Source organism: Panthera onca, chromosome B1 (assembly GCF_046562875.1).
Source record: "Panthera onca isolate mPanOnc1 chromosome B1, mPanOnc1 haplotype 2, whole genome shotgun sequence".
Classification (NCBI taxonomy): domain Eukaryota; kingdom Metazoa; phylum Chordata; class Mammalia; order Carnivora; family Felidae; genus Panthera; species Panthera onca.
The window spans coordinates 143368142-143391137 of NC_138342.1; the positions used below are offsets into that span (position 1 = coordinate 143368142).

Genomic DNA, 22996 nt, shown 5'->3' on the forward strand with positions numbered 1-22996 from the left:
CTTCATTAGTTTAATTAAAAAGAATTATTGAATTATTTAAGAACATATATAAGACTCATAAATAGAAAAGGTTGGGACTGTGGAAAAATTCCTTGGTGAAAAGAAAAAAAATAAGGCATTTTAGGAAATAAAATTATGGATAATCATGCCATCTATGATGTTATTTTGTCAGAAACTGCTATTTCAGGATTGAAAAGGAGACTGAATGGGTCATGTCACCATGAGTAAAGAAGGGCACACACTTGGGACTTTGTCAACTACAAGGTGCTGCTTCTAATCACTGACCTATCACTTCTTGTATTTAAGAGCAAATATTTCAACTTTGATAAGTTCCCCACATTAAGCTCATATTTCAATATCTTTCTTTTACGTGTATTAAATATGTAATAAATATTTTTATAAATAAAAAATATAAAATGAAAAGTTCATAAAATTATTCATAACAAGTACTTCTTTCAATTTCCATTTCTTATTGCTGAGGAATTAGAAAACACACTGAGGAAATTACACAGATGATAAAAAAATCGTATAATGTTCAAATGGCTCTTGCTTTCTTCTTTTTTATGAACCTGATTTGCAGTGTGTCATTGAAGGTATCCTTTTTGTCTACTGATTTTGTTGGGTCAAAGTAGAAATGTCTGCAAAGCCATCATGAAAAGGGCAACCTGTGGGAAGCACGGGGGCTAATTGTGTCTGTAAAAATCTAAGTACTCTAACATTGTTACTTTCATTTCCTGTGTTGTTTCATTCTTTACCATTCTTATCAAAACGCTGAAAAATATTCCTACTCTTTCACTTCAGCTGGAAGTTAATGTTGTCTCTGTGGGGATATTTATTTTTTACCAATAAGGGTTGTCACAAAATGTTTTATTTCCTTGCAAAATACTCTGAGTGTGCTTGGAAGTAATAACAATGTTCTGATATTTGTTCAGCACCTAAGCAAAGAATAAATTTTGAAATATGTGTTTTGATCTAGGTGATTCATTGGAAAGGAAATCCCATATCAAAGACAATGGCACATATCAAATTTAGAAATCTTACTGCTTCTCTCAGGCCGTAGTAAGGCTTTTGTCTTCTTGTTTTGGCTTCCACTTTCATGAAGGGCCTTGAACCAGTCCCGCAGTCTGTTTGCCACTTCCCTGAACTCCAGGTCACTGCATGCTGAAACAGAAAGAACCAACACAAATCTTGAATAATAACTTAGCATAATGCCAGTGCTAGTTCTCCAATTATCCCAATAAATGAAAAGTAACAATGAGTAAAAAAAGAAATATAACACAATGTTTAAGTATGTTTCAACTTCTTAAAAATGAAAAATACCTGTTTCAAACATAACAAGGTGTAATATGATGAGAACATTTTATTCAATAAAGGAAAATTATTCGCGGAATTCTATTTCCACTCAGTGGAATATAGCACTTGATTGAATGTTCTCATTATTAATATCACATAAATTCAGTTATAATATTTCTGTGCCAAACACATTTGTCACAGTAACATGGTAGATGATCTGGGGAAATAAAAGGTTGAATATTCAAAGTGCATACTTACACATTTATTATTGGCCATAGCTATTATAATTTGTTATGATTTATAAATATGCATTGGCATATTAAATATGTGTAGGAATGATCAATTATAAATATATGCTGTCTCTATTCGGTTAATTCTACATGTATTTTTAAGCATAGAAAAAGAAAAGCTATCTTATTCGACATTAGGAAAGATGGTAAAATATTTAACAAAATGATATAAATTTCTACTTTAAGAATAAGGGGTTAGCAAACTTTGACATTTGGAACTTACATTAATTCCTATTTAAAAAAATTTTTTAACGTTTTTTTTATTTATTTTTGAGACAGAGAGAGACAGAGCATGAACAGGGGAGGGGCAGAGAGAGGGAGACACAGAATCTGAAACGGGATCCAGGCTCTGAGCTGTCAGCCCAGAGCCCGACGCGGGGCTCGAACTCACAGACCACGAGATCATGACCTGAGCTGAAGTCGGACGCTTAACCGACCAAGCCACCCAGGCGCCCCTGCTATTTTTAAAAAAAAATACTGTTATCTGCCAATAATTATATTCTTTAGAATAGTCTCTATAATAAAGGGTAGTAGAATGTTATTTATGTTATCTATATGTGCATCTATGTGTATGTGTGTGATTGTGTATGTGAGATATTAATGCCAAAATATGGTATGTCAAATTTAGTCATTTGTTGCCAAAATATTTTGAAAATATATGAAATACTTATTTACATTGTTTAGAGGGCATTGTTACTGTGGGTCTAACTCCTTTGCAATTTCCTGAACTGACAAGCATTCTTTAATAGCACTCTTGTTCGTTTGTTAAAAATAAGTAATTTACATGCTGATTTATAAATATTATATTACATTTACTATAAACTATATACATTATACCACTATGTGTATTATATATAATGGACCATTTGTAATATAATACAAAAAATATAGTATAATATAATGCAATATAATTTAAGACCATTTCTTAGTATTATAGGGAATAAAATTCCAGATTAGTAGGACCTTCCAAGTACCTAGTAGGCTGGCTGATTCATACCAGCAAAGCATTGTGATATTTTAGAACAATGGAGGCAAAAATGAGATCCCACAAGCTGCCAAAGGGAAGAGTAATAAACATTGTCATATACAAGAAACAAGGATTTCAGAATGTCTTAATTTTTCATTAGTGACATTGGCAGTCAGAAAAACAATTGAAAAATTGCTTTGTATTTTAAACTGAGAATCCCATTTCCAGGAAAATCAGGGGAGAGAATAAGCTAGAGAGATCTTCTAATTTACGAGATTAAAAAAAAAAATCTTTCTTTAGGAAGCTACTGGAGGATGTGATACGCCAGACAGAGAACCAAGAAAGAGGATGGTCAAGACACAGGAAACAAAAGATTTAAGAGGTGGGGGGCGGGGGAAGGGATTTTTAGGGTAATGGTAGAGTCCCAGAATGCATGTGTTGTGCCAAGTGTAGAGGCAGATGGTAGTAGGTTTGAAAATCCTTGGTCAAGGGCAGAGCAATGTAAAGAATTCACCGCTATCCTTTCATCCGGGGAAAACAGTGAATTATAGTGAATGTCCCAGAAGACATCACTTTACAGATAGGATCTACAATGGCTGAGACTCAGTGATAAGATAGTATATAGTACACTCCTAATATGATTATTTACACTCTAGCCTGGTATCTCTGTTTAACTAAGCATGTAGGCAACAGTCTCCTGCTATAAACTGTTACACTAAAGAAAAAAAAGCCCACTGAAAAAGAAGAATTCTTCTTCATATGCATGTATGCATCACATATCTCTCTGGAAGAATATACAGAAAGTGACCAAGATTAATTATCTCTAGTTAGAGGAACCAGATGAGTACAGGGAAGTGGTGTAAGAGAGTCTTATTTTTACCATTCATATTTTTCCCTTTTGATTTGTGTCTATATAGCTGTATTAATATTCAAATTAAAATTAAAATTTCTGTAAAAATTAATGACCATGAATTAATGCTTTACCTAGCAATTCCTTTTCTTAAAAATTATCATACAGTATACTACATATATACCAACTAACTTAAATTCTACCATATTATTTTACCAGCTCTCTTACAATAGCAAGTGTGTTAACAAAACTGGCAATCAGCAGTGGCCTGGTGAGATTATTCAGGTACATCCATCCAAGGCAGCTTTATAAATCATTAATAATGTTTAGAAGGTCATTATGTACTCCTATAGACCTCAACCACAATATAGCTGTTTTTTTATAAAAACAAAATAAAACAAAACAAAAACATAAGGAAGAAAAGTATATTTAGTATGCTTCCATTTGCATAAAAAGGTAGGAAAAGTGCATTTGTTGATATATGTTTAAAATATCTCTGGAAATACACATAAGAGATTGAAACATTGTCACCTCTGCAATGAGAATTGGATGGTAGGGGCATAGATTGCTGGGAGACATCAATATATGTACATTCATATTTTTAAGAGTTACAGCATAGTAATTCATTACCTACTTTAAGCAAATGAAGATTTAAAGATGAAATTTAGTTCTTTATTTCCTTGGTCTATCTTATGTTTTTTTCTCCCATATTGGACCCAGCAAAGAGCAAAGTTTTTTCTAATAAAATACCTGCTAAAGAATGATTAAGTTTGAACAGAATGATTAAGTTTGAACAGATTGGTATATATTTTCTTTTCTTGTGTTTGTAAATATAGCACTTATTATAGCGTTAATATGGTATTAGTACAGCACTTTAAAAATTTTACCCAAATACGAAACATCATATATATTTATTGTGTATCACACATACCTTAACTCGTTTCTTCCTTTTTTTAAAATTTTTATTTATTTATTTATTTATTTGAGAGAGTGAGAGGGAGCAGGATAGGGGCAGAGAGAGAGAGGGGAGAGAGAGAATCTCAAGCAGGCTCCACACGGTCAATGCAGAGTCCAACATGGGGCTTGAACTCACGAACCATGAGTTCATGACCTGAACCGAAATCAGGAGTCAGATGCTTAACCAACTGAGCCCACCCAGGTGTCCCTTAGCTTAAATTTCAGTATAAGGTTATGCATATATTGTAATGAAATATTTTAGGACTTAAGAATCCTGCAGTAATAATTATAGTAATAATAAATAATATAATATAAATTATAAAATATAACAATGATAATAGCAGCTAGCACTGCATACTTACTGCTATGATTACATTTATTAACATGTTTAATCCTTATAGAAATTCTATGAAGATTATATTGGTATTGTGTCCATTTAATTGTTAGGAAATTGAGGCATTGAGAGCTGTAGAACTAACTTGCCTGAGGTCAGACAGGTAAGTGGCAGAGCCAAGTTATGAATTCAAAAATATGGAATTCAGTGTCCAAGGTTTAATCCTTATAGCAAACCAATAAGAATAACAGCAAGAAAGTAGTATACTCCAACTTAGAAAAACAAGTCAAGCATTTCTTCACTCAAAGCATATACATTTCCATTTCGGGAAGTTATGATTGTAGTGATGTGAGATGATCATCATTGTATAGACATCATATAACATATATGATGTTAGTGAAACTTATTTTTAGAAGACAGTAACACAAAACCTATGTAAATATATCTTCTTGACTTTAAAGGAATCACATGACTTCAAGTCCAATCTTTTTTAAAAATTTTTTTAATGTTTATTTAATTTTAAGAGAGAGAGACAGAGCACGAGTCGGGGAGAAGCAGAGACAGAGAAAGACTAAATCTGAAGCAGGCTCCAGTCTCTGAACCTTTCACACAGAGCCCGATGCGGGGCTCGAACCCATGAGCCGTGAGATCATGACCTGAGCTGAAGTCAGACGCCTGACTGACTGAGCTACCCAGGCGCCCCTAAGTCCAATTTTTAATGCCAAAAAAAAAAAAAAGTCACAGAGGTCTCACTGAACAATAAGCTACAGTTTATGCTACTACATATTCTGGAGTAGTTAACAAGAGTCCCAAATGGAGGCTAGTCAGTAAGGCTTCCCTTTTCTTCCTCTTCCTCTCCTTCTTCTCCTCCTCCTCCTTCTTCTACTTCTTCTTCTTCTTCATATTTTCTTAGAGAGGCTAAGAGCGCCATTATTTTTTATAAGTCATGAGTCAAACTGTCCTTGTCACACACACAAAAAGGAAATGGCTAGTTTAAATAATATATAAATATAGCTTTATTTATAGAATGACATTTCTACTTTACTGGCTACCAAATCTTTGAGGCAGACATGTTCCAACTGAAGCAGGACCAGTCAGATCTCACTGTTGAAGTGTCTAAAAGTTGTCAGTGATTTACTACTGTTGTTTCCCACAAGGAGTCAATTGATGTCTTTTCTTCATATTCTCCAACAGTTCTACTACATGGATTCTCTTTCTAGAGATAATATCTTGCATTTATACAGCATGAAATGCCTTTAATGAGGTTTTACATTTGATTTTACTATCGAGCCTGGATGATTAGGTAACGGATTATGATAGTTTTTTTTACTGCTATGGAAACTGAGATACATAGCCAATAAAGCATATTGACTATTATAGCCAATAGTGAACTAAAACAGTACTTGGAACTCACTGATATAATTGTATTTGTAGTCAGGAATAAAAAACAGAATAATAAATCATAATAAACATAGCTTTAAACTAAAAATTTTTAACTTTATTTATTTATTTTGCTGGGGTTGTGGGAAGACAGGGAGAGAGAGAATTCCAAACAGGCCCCACGCTGTCAGTGCAGAGCTCAACATGGGGCTCGATCCCACTAACTACGAGATCATGACTTGAGCTGAAACTAAGAGTCAGATGCTTAACCAACTGAGCCACCCAGGCACCCCTAAACTAAATTTGAATAAGAGAAAAGCTAAGTTTCAATGTAATGTTCTTCAGTTGTGCCAAATTATTAATTAGAGCATGGTATTACATATAAAAAAAACAAGAAGAAAGTTAAGAGATCTTGGAAATTTAAGTTATACATGTATTTATTTGTAGTCACACACATAATCACATATTTAGCAAGACAAAATATTTAATAGAATGGGTGGAGATAAAACCAAAAACAATGCAATAGTGTAAAATAAAAACAATAGAGAGAGATTAAAGAGGAAGAACATAAAAGAAAGAATAGAAGGTATGAAGGATTAGTTCAATATTTGATTTACAGAAGTTATTTAAAGAGAAAACAGAATTTGAAATTGAGAAAATCATTTTAAAATATAGAAAATACTTCCTATAACAGAAAGAGAGAAGTTTTCAGAGAAAGGGGGACTGCTGAGCTCTTAGGTGAATAAATTAAACATACACATATATAAACACCAAGACATCTTTTAAAATTTAGAATATGAAATATAAAAAAGATTATAAGAGCTTTCAAAAGAAAACAAAAATAAATAAACAAAAAGCAAGCAAAAGTTATTACCACAGGCCAAGAATCAGTATCCCCAAAATCATTAGCAATAATGGATTATAGGCAAACGTGAAACAAGCCTTCAAAGTTCTAAAGACAATGGATTTTAATGTAGTATCTCATATGTTATTAATAAGAAAATAAGACATAATAAAGGCATTTTCAGATATGCAAGAACTCAGGGATTTTTGCATCCCATGCCACCATGAGAATGGGCCTCAGCAACATGAGAGGACATTAAGAAAAGGACATGAGGTTCACAAAAGAGGCACTCCACTCAAGAAAAACTTAGAAGCATACTACTGAAACTACTTGCATAGTGCATCTAAAGATAGAACAGAGCTGATGGACAGTGAGAGGGACAGTGTGATTTGACAGAAGAGTCTCTAATTGACAACTTGTGAAAAGTTATCATAGTCATGACACAGGCAGTTGGGATGTAAAATGGCAGACCACATTTAAAATTGATGCTAGTAATATTCTCCCTTGAGATAGAAAAAGAATGCATTATTATCCTATATATCCTACCATAAATTATCACTTGCAGTGAACAATATTTACATCATCATGATGCTGTAAAAATTGCTGATATGCAAATTGACTCTTATAAAGAATTTACAGAAGACTTAACAATTGTTAGAGAAATTAATTCAAGTGATATCAACTTTGGCAATGAATACTCCAATGCTAGACACCAGAGAGAGTGAGGTGGGAATGAAGACACAGAAAGGGAGGCGCAGTAATGCTAATGTCCTCGTTTTACAATATGAGGAGACAAGACGTTCCTATGGAATTGGAAACAGGTGGTTAAATGTTTTTGGTTTTTTGCTAATATTTTTTGCTGTTTAAATTGTAATCAGTGGAACACTAGGAATAGTCACGTAATTATTTTGGAAAGTAGGAGGGAAATGAAATATATTCTCATTTATCAAAGCAGAGAACCTAAAGGTAATGTTTGAAGTTGATAAATAGCCATTTCCCAAATGAGCTAATCACCAGATGGGGAAAACCAGCAAGGCTTAAAAATGGTTAGCTCTATGACCCAGGGGTAGGGATGAGAAGTAGGGCAGGAAGTTGATTGTTGACTTTCATTATAATCCCTTCCATACCTTTTGCCTTTTTAACCAGTAAGAGAGGGTCCCTCCCCTTCCTGCATTGTCTCTCTCCTTCATGGAAACTGCTGGGCAATACTAAATGCATATTGTGGGCATAAGAGCTGAAGGGGGACAATTAACATTTATCAATCATACTTATTAAATCAAACACTGAGGTATTAGTTTCCTTTATAACACCTGTTAGGTTAGAGGATTTGTTGCCTCATTTCAAATCATAGTTATTTGGTGGCAAAGCCGGTACTTCTAATTCAGAACAATTTCTATGATGTCCAACAAGCATCTCTTCTCTGCCAATAAACAATAGAAGATATCAGTGACAGATCTACTCAAGGATACTGTGCATTCAACATTTTAGGTTTCTGACATTACCAGAGAAAATCACATTTAGTGAGTAGTGATGGAAAGATATTCAGAACATTTCAGTGCCTTCCAGAAGTCCAAGACATTTTCCTTTTGGAGGCCCTAACCAGCAGCATACATTAAAAATAATATTTTAGTTATGAAGTCTTTGCAAATATTTTTATAATTTTGCAGGTTGATTTTCTTTTGCCAACAATGAACTCATTTAATTTAAACTTGGCAATGATTTATCTGAAAGCATTGGGCAAAGCAAGAATTCTTTCCAAATTAAAAACCACATACTTCCTGAAATTTAATTGTATTTTATAAATGTAAAATTTTAAATTTTATAAATGTAAAATTTTAAATTTTATAAATGTAAAATTTTAAATTTTATAAATGTAAAATTTTAAGTTTATAAATATAAAATTTAAAATTTAATGAGGTTGACATGTTTATAACTATTCAACATTTTAGTTTTCATTATTCATTTTTCTTTTCATTTTGTATTTTAGGGACAATAAATATTTTCTCAAGTCTCAAACACTTTCTTTCTTTCTTTCTTTTTTTTTCCCAAACATGTTCATAGGCTCTTACATTTTCGTAGGTACCACACTCTGACTTTTAAAAAAAAAAATGCTAAAGTGCTCTTGATATGCTTACGCTGTGATATACTTATGTAATTAGTCAGGTCATCATTTATAAAGAAAGAATAATGGTGCCTGTCACTATGAGCTGTTGTTCATGGAAACACTGTTATGTAATAAGAATCTCAGATCTACATACAGACTTGCAGGCAGAGAGGAGGCGCTGGGAGGATTCAGATTGGTACTGAAGTCCACACTGCAATTGTGTTCTAACTTCCAGAGAATGTTATCAGTTTTGTTCCAATTGTAGGTTTAGCAAACTGTTATCTGTCTCTATTAGGCTTGACTCATTATGCTTTAAACAATCGCTCTCAGTCATCATTCATTCTTGCTAAATATTAAAAAATAATCACGGAGCGCCTGGGTGGCTCAGTCGGTTAAGCGTCCGACTTCGGCTCAGGTCATGATCTCGCAGTCCGTGAGTTCAAGCCCCGCATCGGGCTCTGTGCTGACAGCTCAGATCCTGGAGCCTGTTTCAGATTCTGTGTCTCCCTCTCTCTCTGACCCTCTCCCATTCATGCTCTGTCTCTCTCTGTCTCAAAAATAAATAAACATTAAAATATATATACATAAAAAAACTAAAAAAATAAAAAATAATCACAAAAGGACTCAAACATATTTGGTACCTTCCCCCACCCCCACCCTCTCACACTGTGTGCTTTTGGTTAAGGAGAGATTTTCCTAAGTCTCTGATTTTCTACGGAGTGAAGAAATGATACACCACCACACTTAACTGCTGGTAAATAAAATGATTTGCCATCGCCCCTTCCAAACATTTGAAAGTGTAAGTGATTCTAATCATCTCCTTGATGGCACTAGGTTGAAGTGTGAATGTGAATGTGGTACTGTGAACACTGCAGAAACAATTATTCTAAAGGGAAAAGGATCTAAGTTTGACTTGAGCTGAATATTTCCTTATAAGACCAGGTCTACTTCACAAAGAAAAGTCCAGCCAACATCATGACCGATGTCTCTCAACATCAACTCCCGTACTCCCATACCATAGGCCATGGTGTCTTGAAGATGTGAAAGAGATTATGTAAGAGAAAAGGATCCAAAGTGCATAATGTTTAAAACCTATGAAAGTGTTTGAGCTTGAGAAAATATTTATTGGCCCTAAAATACAAAATGAAAAGAAAAATGGATAATGGAAACTAAATGCTTAAAGAAGAGTAGGGGGAGTTTACTTCTTGTTGAACTCCACGTTTAATTATTTGAGTATGGATAATCTATCCTTGAATTATCCTTGTTTTTTATATCTAGCTGTGCCAGCACATAAAGACATAATTAATAAATATTTGATGAATAAATGACACAGATTTCCACATTTCTGAATGGTTTTATCACAAAACCTTGTATATTTGCTTTATTTGATCTTTTTTTTTTCAATCCACATTCAGACAAAGATGACTTCAAATATGTAAATAAAATGAAATTGCATAACTTTGAAAAGTCTTTCAGCGTTTGTGTGTGTGCATGACATATAGCTTATATCCTTTCAGAATCTCCATCATCTTTTTCTGGGTTCCAGTCACCCTTCATAATGGCTGTTTCATGCTAGATTTGAAAAGCCATTTATGAACTATCTAGTTGCTAGAGAATTTAGACTCTAGTTCATATTATGTGATGATGAAAACATTTTTATTTTTTACTTTTTTATAAAGTAATTTTTACAGCAGCATGAAAAATCCATTTTTGATTACCAAAGTAAGAGATGCCAATTTTGTAAACATATACATTTTATAATGTATCTTAATAAGAATAAACATAAAGCCATATATTTAACACCACCACCAATAGGTAGTCAATGTTGCAATATTTACTTTGCTTATCTGCTATGTAAATTTTGCATAGCTTGGACCATGTCAGAAAAATAATTTGAAATCTTACTCGTTTGTATTACATATAAAATGATAGTTTTGTTAGGTTATTAAAACATCTGACAGCAAAATATATGGTAGATGCAAAAAGTCCATTATATGAATATATAACTTGTTTAAAATTCCCACAAATAAATTTTGTATGTAAGGAATACAATATTCTAATTTGTGTGCATATAAAAAAAAGAGGATAAACTTTTATTTAATAAATTATTGCCATCTTTTCTTATTTCCTTTAAAAAAATGTTAGAAATGGAGTTACTGGGTCATAGAATATGGATATTTAATGGCTTTTGGTACATACAGACTACTTATTTCTGTAAAACACAAACTTAGCCTCACAAAACACTGTAAACATATTTAAAATGTGCACTGTTTTAGTATTAATTAATTTATTTATATTTTAATTTTTGAGAAACGAAGTAGTATAGATATGTAGTGATTTACACAAACTTAATGAAGGTTGGAAAAGTTCTCCAGCACAAAAATGGCTTGAGTTAACATACTTATCTAGGACAATCTAACTCAAATGAATATAGCATGCATAGTCTATAGAAGAACTTACATCACACAGTGAACGAAAAGATAGAAGATCCCTGAATACCTCCCAGGAATATGTTCATTAAGCTTCAAAGTAAATGGCAGTTTCTACATTCTGTTCAATTGTTAATTATGTTTTTAACCTGAAGTCTGATCAGAAAGCTATTCTGAAGACAGAATGTAAAAATATGTGCATTACTGCCTCCAGGGAGACAATACATACAGGAAACACAAAGAGCATCTAAATTAGAGGGGTGCCTGGGTGGCTCAGTCGGTTAAATGCCCAACTTTGGCTCAAGTCATGATCTCATGATTCATGAGTTCGAGTCCTGCTTCAGGCTCTGTGCTGATAGCTCTGAGCGTAGAGCATGCTTTGGATTCTATGTCTCCTTTTCTACCTGCCCCTCTCCCATTTGCACGCTCTGTCTCTGTCTCTCTCTCTCTCAAAAATAAACATTAAAAATTTTTAAAAGGACGTCTAAATTAGAGAAAATATAAGTTAGAGAAAAAGAGAACATGTCCTGGCTAATAAGTAAATGATGCTGGACACCTTGCAGGTGTTTTAGAATGTTTTATTCAAGAATCAATAGTTCAAAACCGTATGAGAAAATTTAAAAGCAGAGAGACTGAAGATGTTAGAGAAAGAAAGGACAAGAATAGCACGAACTCAGAAAAAGATCAGCATGTCTCTGACATTTTGAAAAAAAGGAGGATGCCTCATCAAAGGAAATCTGGAACCTTTGCCTTAAATAAAGAGGAACTGAAATTTAAAAGAGAACATATATGTAAATAGAAACGTATACATATACACACAAATGCCTAATTATAGAATAGAATGCAGATAAGTCACATTTAGAGCAGGGTCCAATTTTAAATTATGCCTTCATTAAAAAGCTCAGTTAAAATTTCCTCCAAGCACCGTCACAGAGAGACAGAAGGATTAGGGGAGATCCTCTTAGACAAAAGTAAAAAATCAGGTAAGTTGCCCTCCAAATCCTCTCTGACAAACACAAACATACACAAGCACCCACCCATATACATCTTAGAGAATGATTCCTTACCAAGGATTATTTCAGTCTGTGTGAGGGGTGTGTTAAAGCCCTACTGAAATTTGTAAGTGATAAATTACAAAAGGGAAACCATGAGTCTTCAACATTGTGATAAATCACACAGTTTTATTAAAACATGAGCTACAATTTCCAGAGCCATTAAAGAATATTGATGTCCACAAGTGTATGTGAAACTTTCTGATTCATAAATAATCTTCTTTTTAAGAAGTAGCCTAAGGATTGAGGTGTTTTATTCTGAGAGGCATTCTGTTCAGACATTAGAGGGCACATATTGAATGGATGAGTCTCCAAGCAGGCATTTGGGCAGTAGTAATACATGATTCATTACCTGCTGACAGTCAGTGGCATTTAGGGTTATAAAAAGGGCTCTCTGAATAGCAGGAGCAACAAGGGACAGGATCAAGCAACGAAGTAGCATTCTAGGCAGATGTCTTAAAGATGACAAACTTTGTTGGAATATTTAATGTCCTATACAACATGGATAAATCCATTTCTGTTAGGCGTGGAGGAGAATAAATATCAAGTTGTGTCAACGCTTTTGAAACTAAAGCATTTGAACCAATGTATTTGAGACTTCAAATATCTGCTGATAGTTTCTATTTTTTAGCTGATAGTTTCTATTAACGGAACATTACACCAATGCGTGAACTGATCTTTGATATTTAATAATAATATAACCAAAAGGCTATTTTTATTCCATGACAGGAGTTATTAATTTATATTTCTGGAGGGAGCAGTGAGATATTTATGTCACTCATCTAAATATATAAAGAATTATTTCTATTCTTTTATTAAATGCAGATTAACTGAAGAGTTCATCAGAGTGAAAAAGCCTTAACTAACTTTGATAACTATCCCATATTTATTTGGAAATCACAGACCATGAAGTATTCTATAAAACTGAAGGGAAAATGGGTTTCACTAGCAGCTTCTGTGGGATGAGGGAGTTTTAAGATTATTCTCACTGGTGAAGGGTGGTTACAGCACCCCGCTGTTATCTTCTGTTGGATTTAGGACTCCATCAGATCATATGACTTAAAGAAAATGCTTAGTAGGTATACTGGTTTTCCAGGGCTGCTATAACAAAATGTTATAGACTGGGTGGCTTAAACAACATAAATTTATTTTCTCACAGTTTTGGATGACAGAATCCAAATCAAGGTGTTGACAGATTTGGTTCCTTCTAACAGAAGGCATCTCTCCTTGGCTTGCAGATGGCTGCCTTCTCGCTGCGTCCCCACATGGTCATCCCTCAGTCTGTGCAAACTGTGTCTTCATCTTCTCTTCTTATAAGGACATTGGTCACATAGGATCAGGACCTACCAATCTGACTTTATTTCGCCTTAATCAGCTCTTTAAAGACTCTATCTCCAAATACAGTCATATTCTCAGGAACTGGGAATTAGGACTGCTACATTCATGAATTCTGAGGGACACAATTCAGATTGTAATAGCAGACATGCATTGAGCTGCTGGCATATTATCACAGTGCCACAGAAAATAATTCAAATACCGAAAACTCCCACGGTGGAGGTTAAAAAGCTCTTCTCAAATATATGTTTACCAGTATATTCAAAATCTCTCTACAGTTCTGCATTTAAAAGTATCACTCACAATTGTATATTGAAGAAAGCGGTAAGAAAAGAGAGCATACATTCCCCATTTGTTTCCAAATTGATTTCTAATCACTGCCAGCATGAGAAAAATACACTGATTAAACAGTGTATTCTACTACAGCACTTTCCCCATGCCTCACAGATCACATTTTTTGTTACATTTCGTTTCATGGAAAAGGATTCCATAGTGAAAAGAGTTAAACACAGAGCTGCAAAAATTTTAAATATATTTATTTTCTGCATAATTTATCAAGAATTTGATTATTCTCTGGGGCCTCGGGGTGGCTCAGTCGGTTAAGCATAAGACTTAGGCTCAGGTCATGATGTTGCAGTTTCTGAGTTCGAGCTTCACATTGGGTTCATTGCTGTCAGCCTGTCAGCACAGAGCCTGCTTCAGATCCTCTGCCCCTCTCTCTCTACCTCTCCCCCACTTGCACTCTTCCCAAAAATAATTAAATATTTTTTAAAAAAGAATTTGCTTATGCTCTCAACCAGCATGTATCTCTAAGAGTGATAAAATGCATTGCACTACCAAACATTTATTTATTTACTTTACCAGAGCCATATTTTCTTCTGGGCAAAAATGTTCTATGAAGATATATATCTAAATAGATACAGATAGATAGAGATAGAGCTAGAGCTAGAGATAGAGATAGAGACAGAGATATACAAATACATATACATAGAGATATACATAGATGTAAATATAGATATAGATAATAAAAGGTAAATAGAATTATATCTATCTTATCTTTTACATGAATGCCTAATCTTCTGCAAAGCACAATTAATAAATATGATAATAAATTGGACTTCAAAAATTATTGGTGGGATAGATGGATGGATAATTAGGTACATAAATGGAAGCTATTGCGCTATTCCATTTTTGTTAATTTTCTTTGAGATTCGTCTTTTGTAGGTCTGGAAATTTTGAGTATTCATAAAATATATTTGACAGTACATATATTTTGGAAACATAATATTACATTATGCTGGGTTTTCTTTCCTTTTGGATGATAATTTATGTTCACATATAGATCTACAAAGAGTAAAAACAATAGTGCTATCTGATTTGATAGATGAGGTGAGGTAATGCAGATCCATTCATATTATTATTTTATCTGATAGACTAATGGATTAATCTTTAATGGCAAAGATAGACATTAAAGGTTGTAGAAGGTTAGACAGTAATCAAAAAATGCATATTTAAACAGATGAATTCCATTTAGGAACCTGCCAAGAACTGCTTTTACTCTTGCATAATATTAATAGAAGGCATGCCTGCTATTACAATCAATTCTAGTAGCCATTAAGAGAATTACTGTAGGGTAAAAGTGAAGTCATAACCACAGAGGTTGGTATACTCAGCAATCATCTGAAATAATAAAAACTAGCGGGCTTAGCAAGAGCAACATATATAAATATGAAACAAGTGGAAGAATTTTTAAGTTTACAAAACCCTACATGTTTCAGAAAATCCCTTACAATAAACACTATTTAAATGGTGTAACCAATTTTCTTTTACGTATAGCAAAAGATATCATCTAATACTGAATTAGGATGCAGTTGCTGTTCGTAGGAAAGCACAATAAAACATTAATATATCTGTACTCCCTATCCTGGATTCAAAGGTAATTGAGACTTGTAGAAAAGTAGTGTTATTTAAAAGTAATGTTGATAAAAATGGTTAAATAATGCAATATTGTTAGCATGTATGTATATTTTTCTTAACTACTATCTTATATCTATTTAAATAGTATGTATATAAGAAATATGGAACAGTTAAATGTATTTAACTTCAATATAATTGGAATCCACAAATTAGAAAATGTCCTTATATAAATGTCTTAAAGTAAATTGTAAGTCTGCAGCCTTTGTTGTGACCTCAATATTAAATAACTTAAATCTTTTGATTATCAGCACTGTGTAATGCTACACATTTGAAAGCTTCTTTTTTGCATTTTGCCATAAGTGAATAATTTTGTTTCAAAAAGGTCATCTCCTTGGAGATTGTTTATTTCTTAGGCACTTTACCCATAATTGAGAGGAGTTTCCACCAGATGGAGGATGATGCTTCTATTTTGCATGCAAATGAGCTAAGTTATACAATGGTGAAACTGAAAGGCTATTTGCATGACTTTCAAAGAAATATTTCTGATAAAATAAAATATTATTTTAAAAACCTTAAACACCATTAATCCTATTTGTATCAAATATATGACTGTATCAGGTATGAAAAATTTTATTAAAATTTAAAAATATATGATTATTTGGATTATCAGCATCTTTTATTATTATTTATTTCTCTCAAAGTATACATTACTACGATTGTTTCAAATGCTTGCAACACTAACTAAAGCAAGTTTTAGTAGTATATCTATATCAGATTTGAAAATTAATGAGAATCCAGCCATGTGCCAGACCAAGCATCTGTACTTCATTGTTGAGTGTTTCAAATAATAAACAACTTATTGTAGGTGACACCAGTTCCTTGGAGAATGGAAGGAAGTCACAAAACTCTCAAGGTGCTTCATGACTAGCCACAGGATTGTGATTATGCATAACAACTGAAAGGAGGGGTGCCTGGGTGGCTCACTCGGTTAAGCATCCAACTCCGGCTCAGGTCATGATCTCATGGTTTGGAGGTTCGAGCCCTGCGTGGGGCTCTGTGCTGACAGCTCAGAGCCTGGAGCCTGCTTCAGATTCTGTGTCTCCCACTCTCTCTCTCTCTCTGCCCCTCCCCGGCTTCTACTCTCTCTCTCTCTCCAAAATAAGCAGACATTAAAAATTAAAAAAAAAAAAAAAAACTGAAAGGAAATCATGGCTGATGGATTCTTGAGGTAAGATGGGTCATACTGTCATCTTCATTATTGGGGTTTCTTGCCTGTTCCACGTACAGAGTGATTGTAGAAGAAGTCATGCCTGGAGTTATGAGAGCTCCATCATGCTACTGCTATGAATGTTGTATTGTGCCTGCCCTGTGCCCTTTATTAAAGCAAACATATAATAAGTTGAACCTATTGGTCTCATTAATTTGAACATCACTGTGAACTCAGGACTACTGAGGCTAGAAAGCAGAGTGAACACTGTACTTAACAATATAGTTTGATTACACTTGCATTTCTGTTAGTTTCGTTTCCCAATACTACAGTTTGAGTAGGACATATAACATGAAAAAAAATTAAAAATTAATGATCATCTATTTCAACTGTTACATTCACCAAATGAGAAGGAAAAAAGTTCTTGGTATCTGTATTCTTTCCCAGAAGGTATATACTTTCTAACTCTTGATCCCAGACAGCATTTGAGTTTTATAATATTTCCTTTGTTCTAAAATTTTCTTTCCATGAAAGTTGATAGGATTTTCTTAAGATGTTCTCCTACCTCTATTTGCAATTCAATTCCTACCTATTGCAATTCAATAGTCTTGAATTGTAACTGCTGGCAACTCAGGACCATTCCTTCCTTCTATATTTTCTATCGTGTAGCAAGACTTTGAACTGCATTTCCAGAATCCCTACCAGCATGCTTCCATACTAGCTTCCACTCAGCCAAGACTCACACTATATTTGGAATTCAGAAAAGGAACGGTAATGGTATTTTTATTCCTCTAGTAGGAGCAAGCCAACTTAAGAGCTGATACATGTGAGGTTTCCCAGCTGCCCTTCTGAATTTTCTCTTCCTAAAAATCATACTCACCTCTAGTTTATTTTGGTACCCACCATCTCACTACCTGCTAGCTAGAAAACACAAATCTAGTATCTGCCTTCTTTGACTTTTATTTCTCCAACACTTTCAGTGATATGGCAATATATCATATTACCTTAAAATACCTAGAGTGGTTCAAGTATTTCTTTTTTTTTTTAATTTTTTAACATTTATTCATTTTTGAGAGAGAGGGAGAGACAGAGCATGAGGGGGGAACGGGCAGAGAGAAGGAGACACAGAATCTGAAACAGGCTCCAGGCTCTGAGCTGTCAGCACAGAGCCCGCCGCAGGGCTCGAACTCACAAACTACGAGATCCTGACCTGAGTCGAAGTTGGACGCTCAACAGACTGAGCCACCCAGGCGCCCCTCTTTTTTTTTTAAATGTTTATTTATTTGAGAGAGAGAGACAGAGAGAGACAGAGAGAGAGACACAGAGAGAGAGAGAGAGAGAAAAGGCACGAGTGGGGGAGGGGCAAAGACAGAGAGGGAGACACAGAGTCTGAAACAGGCTCTGGGCTCTGAGCTGTCAGCACAGAGCCCAACATGGGGCTCGAACTCGGGAATGGTGAGATCATGACCTGAGCTGAAGTCGACCGCTAAACCGACTGAGCCACCCAGGCGCCCCTAGGTTCAAGTATTTCTAACTGAGCCTGTCTATAAAGTCCTCATGTACAGACAGGGGCAAAATGGGTTCCCTTGGGACTAAGAGTATTTCTGTTTGGCAACATGAAAATCTCATTATTTCTCAAATAGAACAAAGTCATTTTGTTCTCACTTTAACATAAGAATCAGTACAACAGACTATTGATTTCAATGACCTTTTTAACAAATATCTGGTATTAGTAAATAGATATAAATTTGCTTTGATACAGCCTGCGAGTTTAAAAAACTAGAGCGACAAGAAAACATGGGAATTGAAATGCATTTAGATGAAGTATAATAAAGTTCATAGAGGAATTTTGTTACACATCCCTCATTTATGATGACCTTCAATAGTGAACGATAAATGGATGAACATCAGTAGGCTGCTGTGCCTGGGAAGAAATGTGTACTTTTTCTTTCTCTCATTCTTTGCCTGCCTGACCTCCCCCCCTCCCTTTCCTCTTTCTTTCCATCTTTTGATCCTTTCACTACTCTTAGGCGAGCTAATATAAGATGCCATTTTGGACAACTGATTGGAAAAAATGAAGATCTTTTGTTAAACAGATTATATACCGTAGTGCCACTTCCTTTCGCTGCATAAGCAATCCTGTAACAGAAAAGAGTTAGGGGTCCTCAGAAAAAGAGAGAGGAGATACAGATTCTTGACACAAGAGAAGTCATTTTAGGCTCCCAGCTATTTTCTGTGACCTATTCCCTACCTGCTCCAGCACACTTCTTGCAGAACTTCCTAGGAGGTGTCAGAACTACAAAGAAATGCAAAAACCTCAGTAGTTAAGGATTCTAAGGGAACAAAGGGAATGAAAAAGCTAACAATCTCTACCAGGCCTGGAAACAGCCTAACCAAATCAGAGACAATAAATCAGTAGTAAAACTCACAGGGCTGTCTGGAAAGTCAGCAAGACCCTTCACTCCTTGCCTGAGATAGGGAGCCCAAGACCCCACCCAGTTTATACTGGCTCTGGAGCAAGCCCTTAGCCCCTCCCCCTGGTCTGTCCATTACTTCTACTTCACTATGTTTAAATCTCCACCCAAGGGAGAATGCAAGCTTCATCAACATAACATAAGACATATGTTTGACACATTTTCTAAGTCCACATGCCTGCTGCAACCTTATATCTACCTTTACATGTGACAACAAAACTCCCTTCTGAATATTCATCCAAACTCTGAATAAAAGGAACACACTCACCCCCACTCAGGGAGTCATGGATTGGAAATCATTCCCATGATCTTATTTACTGCAAATCGCGTTTCTTTTGGGTGACAACTGCCCGTGTTGTAGTCCATACCTATAACTCACCAACAGGCGAACTCGTGTGAGTTTGGTTACAACTATAATTAACTTCATCTTCTTTTTAGGTTCTTATTCTTAATCTAGTCACTTTAGACATTCTCCTGTGTTCAGTGTTCATTCTACTCTGGCTAATATGAGAACAAAGATAATAAAGAATTTCAAGTGCATTTTGAGAGATATTTATGGTTATTACTTTAACTATGGGCCAATGTGGAGGGGTGTTGAAAGGGAATATGCTTTGAGTCAGAGAGTTAAGGTTCCAATCCCGCTTTCATTTTAGGCAAAGTATTCTCCGGGGTTTATGCTATTGCTTACTCTTAAAATAGAGCGAATAACATTATCTCACTTGGTTGATGTAATGAACAATTGACAGAATTTGTGACTAAGAGAAAAGCAGCCCCCAAGAACTGACGATGGCCGGGCACTAATGTTCCTAAGAGTTGGTGTGGCCTTATAACTAAGGTGTGTTCTTTCACAGAACAGAACACCACCAGACAAGGACACTCTGTGACCATGACCATGCAAGATAAAAAGTGAGACTACTTCTATAACCATGTCTGAGCACAGACAAAAACAAATATCTCCCCATACTACAAAATTGGCCAAATACCCCACTGTCTCTGCCTTTCGTAATATGGAGAACGGCCACAGTTTTATCAATTACAACTTTAGTTTTACTTCCTTCCTCTCATTTTGTTGATAACAATTATAAAGCAAACAAACATGGGATTATGTTCTCTTCCCTCAGTATCTAATCGAGAGCCAAGTCCCAGTTTTCAGAATACTTTCTAAAACCATTTAACACAAGTCCAAAACTGCATTCTCCTTTATTGCAATGAGCCAAAGAACCTACTTTTTTGACTAACCGTGTGCGCTTGACAGTCTTTTGATAGAGGGAACTGACATTGGGATAAAGCTTATAAAACATGGTAATGTATCATTAATGTTAGTTTCATTCAATTTCTCTTCACATTTCAGTCAAGTATATGTGTTGAATGGTTCTTGTTGAGATACTAGGCAAATATTCTCTTCTGCCAGCAATATCATGGAGATATTAATAGAACTTGTGAATGTGTGTATGTATTGGGGCGGGGTACTTCTCATAGCCATGAAATAGATTTAAGACATTTTAGAGATTTAAATGACAAATCGGGATCCTTATATTTACAATCCAAACTATGAAAATAATCACATGCCCACTGATGATTTCATAATTTATAAAATTATATAATTTTATGATTTTATATAAAGCTTCATAGTATCTAACTTTTTAGAAGTATTTCCACATATGATTCTTGTTTTCTTCAGTTACTTGGTCCAATGCAGTTCATGTAAATTTTTAAAGGTTTGTCATTTTCCATAAAAACTCACCTAGGATTTTGACTAGCGTATCATTTATTTCAAAGATCAATTTTTTTTTAATGTTAATTCCAGTATACTCAACATACAGTGTTACATTCGTTTCAGGTGTACAAAATAATGATTCAACACTTCCATATATTACGCAGTGCTCATCATGATAAGTGTCCTCTTAATCCCTTTCATCTATTTAGCCCATCCCTTGTACCCACTTGCCTTTTGGTAACCATCTGCTTGTTCTCTATAGTTAAGAGTCTGGTTTTTATTGGTGTCCTTTTTTCTTTGTTTGTTTGTTTTGTTTCCAAAGATCCATTTTGATGCTTCCTATTTGTAGACAGAGAATGTACCCCTACTTATTTCAGTTTTTCTTACTTTCAGTATTTTATGTTTTTTCTGCAGCGGTCTTATACATTTTTAATAAAATTCACTTCTAGGTATCTGATATTTCTCGATACCATTTAAGTGATAACACCTAAACTTTTATTTTCCTTTTATTTCTTATAAATAAAAATAAAATTAGCTTTGAAATTATATAAGCAGTCTTTCTCAAATTCAATTATTCATTTAAAAGATGTCTTGCAGATTCCTTTGCATTTTCAATACATATTCACATTGTCTGTGAAGAAAAGAAGTTTAACTTCTTCCATTCTTATTATTCCTTTTATTTAACTGTGTGGAATTACTGTACTTCTAAGATAGTTGGATCAAATATTGAATGTATGTCATTATAACACATCCTTGCCGGTATCCATTCTAAAAAATAATGTGTTCAATATTTTACCATTAATAATATTTGCGATAGACCTTTTTATAGAAAAGCCCTATCAGATTAAGGAAGTTTTTTTTTTTTAATTTTATCACTAATTTATAAAAATTTTTTGTCATAAGTGGATGTTGAAATTGAATAATTTTATTTTATTTTTTATTAAATAATTTTAAGCATGTGATTTTAATTTTTTTATTGTTATTAACAAAACTGATTTAGGCATTTTATAATTACGGCCATGAATGAGAAGAACCTATTAATTTCCTCATCATGCTTTTTATCAAGGTATTGTTGGACACATAAACTGGGGAGTGCTACTTTCTTTTTCCTTTTATCCAAAAGTGGATAAATAAAGTAAGTAGTATTTTTATTTTTCCCTATATATCAGGGTTTAGATTTTATTTTGATTGGATTATTTAAATTTCCCTTCTCTTCTTTTGTCAATTTAAGTAAGAGTTTTTTTTTTTCATTGTTATTGTTGTTGTTGCTTCAGTATTTGTCCACTTCAGCTTATTTAACAATATTCAAATGTATTAACTGAAAAACGTTCACTTCATTTTATTTTTAATTTGTGTTGGCTGATATAAAGTCTCTTCTTTTATTCATGATATTTACCTATGCATTCACTCTGTTTCCCTTTCAGATTATCATTTGTTTTAGTATTAACAAATACCCAACTTTTGCAATCTCCTCAATTTTTTTAAATTTTATGTTATATTCATTTATGTGCATCTTTATTATTTCCTCCTTATTCGTTTGGTTTAATGTGCTCTTGTAACTTCTTGAGATAGATGGTTGATTATTGATAATTCTCATTTTCTTCTTGTTTGATATATATATCTCAAGTTAAAGATTTCTTTCTAAGAACTGACTTAACTTCATCCCATAAGCTATAATATTTACTGTTTTTATTATCATCTAGTTTTGTAACATTTTACTACTATTGTGATTTCTTCTCTGATCTGTACACTATGTGGCAGTAAAGGTATTTTTTTAATGCTTAAACATGTAAGGAATTTTAATATAATCCTACATATTGATTTCTAACTAAATTGTACCATGATT

At 34.0% G+C, this 22996-nt stretch overlaps 1 protein-coding gene across 3 annotated transcripts in view; it reads right to left on the bottom strand.

Annotated features, from left to right (window-relative positions):
• SPOCK3 (SPARC (osteonectin), cwcv and kazal like domains proteoglycan 3) overlaps nt 1–22996 on the bottom strand; it is a 493980-nt gene that overhangs the window by 53082 nt on the left and 417902 nt on the right. For all 3 annotated transcript variants that reach the window (XM_078445631.2, XM_078445629.2, XM_078445630.2), the window contains exon 7: nt 1042–1161. In XM_078445631.2, the coding sequence (XP_078301757.2) occupies nt 1042–1161 (120 nt within the window). The remainder of the gene's footprint in view (nt 1–1041; nt 1162–22996) is intronic.